Below are 2500 nucleotides of genomic sequence, written 5' to 3' on the forward strand. Positions count from 1 at the left end.
TTTACATCAGCCAGTTATTATTCCGCAAAAAAATTATATCTACTACTTGGAATTCCTTCAACAAGATTTATATCCGCTAGTCAGAAGCTCTTCAACAAGATTTGTATCTCCAGTGTTGAAACTCTCCAAACAAATTTATTTTCTGCTCGTCACTGATTTGTCAAGAAGATTTGTAGTTACCAGCAAGTAATTCTTCAACATGATTTATACATGCCAGTTATTATTATTTCTTAAACAAGATGATTATCTGCCGATCTGTTATTCTTCAACAAGAATTGTATCTACCAGGATATTACATGCCAACAGCAATTCGCTGACAAGATTTATGCTTGCCATTCAGTAAATCTTCAATATGATTAATCTTCAATATGATTTACATCTCCTAGTCAGTGATTCTTCAACTAGAAATATATATGCCAGTCACTGATTATTAGCTAACATGATCTGCATGTGCCATTCATTACTTATTCAGCAAGACTTCTATTTGCTAGTCAGTAATTTTGGAACTAGATTTATATACGCCAGTTAGTGATCCTTTGACAAGATTTGTATCTGTCAGTCAGCTTTCTTTAACAATCTTATATCTGCCAGTCAGTGATTCTTCAAATAGATTTACTGTATATCCGGCATTCAGTAATTGCTCAACAAAATTTTTATCTCGAGTTAGTCATTCTTCAACAAGACTTGTCTGTCGGTCAGTAAAATGTCAAGATTTATATCGACCAGTCAGTACTTCAAGAAGATTACACCTACCGGTCAAGAATTCCTGTCAATCTGTAATCATTGAACAAGAATTATATCTTCTGATCAGAAAATTCTTCCACAAAGTGTTATATACTACACATTCTTTATTCAACGAAATTTGTACCTGCCAATCATAATTCCTTCCAAAAAGTTTGTATTTATCAGTCAGTAAGTTATAAAAGGATAATACCTCCCAGTCAGTAAACCTAAACAAGATATGCATCAGCCAGTCGGTGTTTTTTTTTTTAAGGACTTTTATATTTGCTATTCAGTGATTCTTCAACTAGTATTGAATCTCCAAGTTAAGAAATTCTTCAAAAAAAACCTTGTGTCTGCCTGTAAGCAATTCTTCAATAAGATTTATATCTGACAGTCAATAATTCAAATTCATCACAGCTCATACGTACATACTGTCTGCCTGTTACATTTAAATGTGATTTATTTATTAGAGCAGAAATACAGGAGTGACATATACTTGCGTAGACTATGCCAATCACATTCACCAAAACACAGTTGCCTCGGGGAAGGGTTTACAGTTGGGCACTGCTATTCTTCACAGTGATTCTGCTTTTTGTCTTTCCCAAACCTGGATAGAGAAGGATGGTGTCCGGTAAGGCATCCGTCCGCAAAACAGATGCCAAACCAATTATTAAATAAGCCACTCAATGAGTGTTAGAAGGACCTGGAAAAGGCTCATAAAAAAACAGCGACCCGGACTAGGGATTAAGCCTCTAAGAGGAAAAAGAATTCATCAAAACATGCATCCTTATTGCCATAGTGAACTGAAATAAATAGTGATCCTTCTTCATACCATACCAATTTAAGCTTTAGTTTGATATCGACTAAGGAAAGGAAGAACTTCATTTACTGCCTATTCAAATTCAAGGTTCCCAGTGGGAAAGTTATTGTGGTATTAAAATAACTAAAGGAGTACACACACACACACACACACACACACACACATATATATATATATATATATATATATATATATATATATATATATATATATAATATTGAAGGAATAGCTTTTCAAACAATATGAGGTGGCTCCAGGGATAGATAAACCATAACCATATACCATAATCTCTCTCTCTCTCTCTCTCTCTCTGTGTGTATTAGGCTATATATTATACAGAGAGAGAGAGAGAGAGAGAGAGAGAGATTATGGTCTATGGTTTTATCTTTCCCTGAGCCACCTCATATTAAAAAGCGGTATTCTCTTCAAAAATATATATATATATATATATATATATATATATATATATATATATATATATATATATATATATATATATATATATATGTGTGTGTGTGTGTGTGTGTGTGTGTGTGTGTAGGTATACTGTCTGTTTGTTTGTTTGTGTGCAAACTAAACTTAAATTATTGCTTCTGATATGTGAATAAGGAGCTTTCTCTATTGCAGGGTAATTCTATCCTCAGCAGTTCTTTCTTATGGACCTGACAATAAGGCTACTATAAAGCTGAAGTCACAACCTAACTCCGTAGATATCCTGGAAGCCATAGTAATGCCTACGTCACCTCGGGAAAAATTTCTCTGCACTAAAGAACAAATCGAAGGGTATAAGTGTACTATCGACTGGAAGCAACCGAGCTCTGACGTTCTACAGATGATAATCACTCAAAAAACCAGTGACCCAGGACCTTCAGGAACTGAATCATGGGCAACTGATAGTGTTGAACTTCACGGTGAGTCATGAAGCATTTGACATTCACATAACCACCTATTTTCATT

General features: G+C 34.3%; 1 protein-coding gene across 1 annotated transcript in view; it reads left to right on the forward strand.

The window, feature by feature from the left end:
• The window catches only part of LOC136832649 (uncharacterized), an 11529-nt gene that overhangs the window by 5283 nt on the left and 3746 nt on the right, over positions 1-2500 (forward strand). The window contains exon 3 of the mRNA XM_067093918.1: positions 2170-2454. Coding sequence (XP_066950019.1) covers positions 2170-2454 — 285 coding nt within the window. The remainder of the gene's footprint in view (positions 1-2169; positions 2455-2500) is intronic.

Source organism: Macrobrachium rosenbergii, chromosome 50 (assembly GCF_040412425.1).
Source record: "Macrobrachium rosenbergii isolate ZJJX-2024 chromosome 50, ASM4041242v1, whole genome shotgun sequence".
NCBI classification, from domain to species: domain Eukaryota; kingdom Metazoa; phylum Arthropoda; class Malacostraca; order Decapoda; family Palaemonidae; genus Macrobrachium; species Macrobrachium rosenbergii.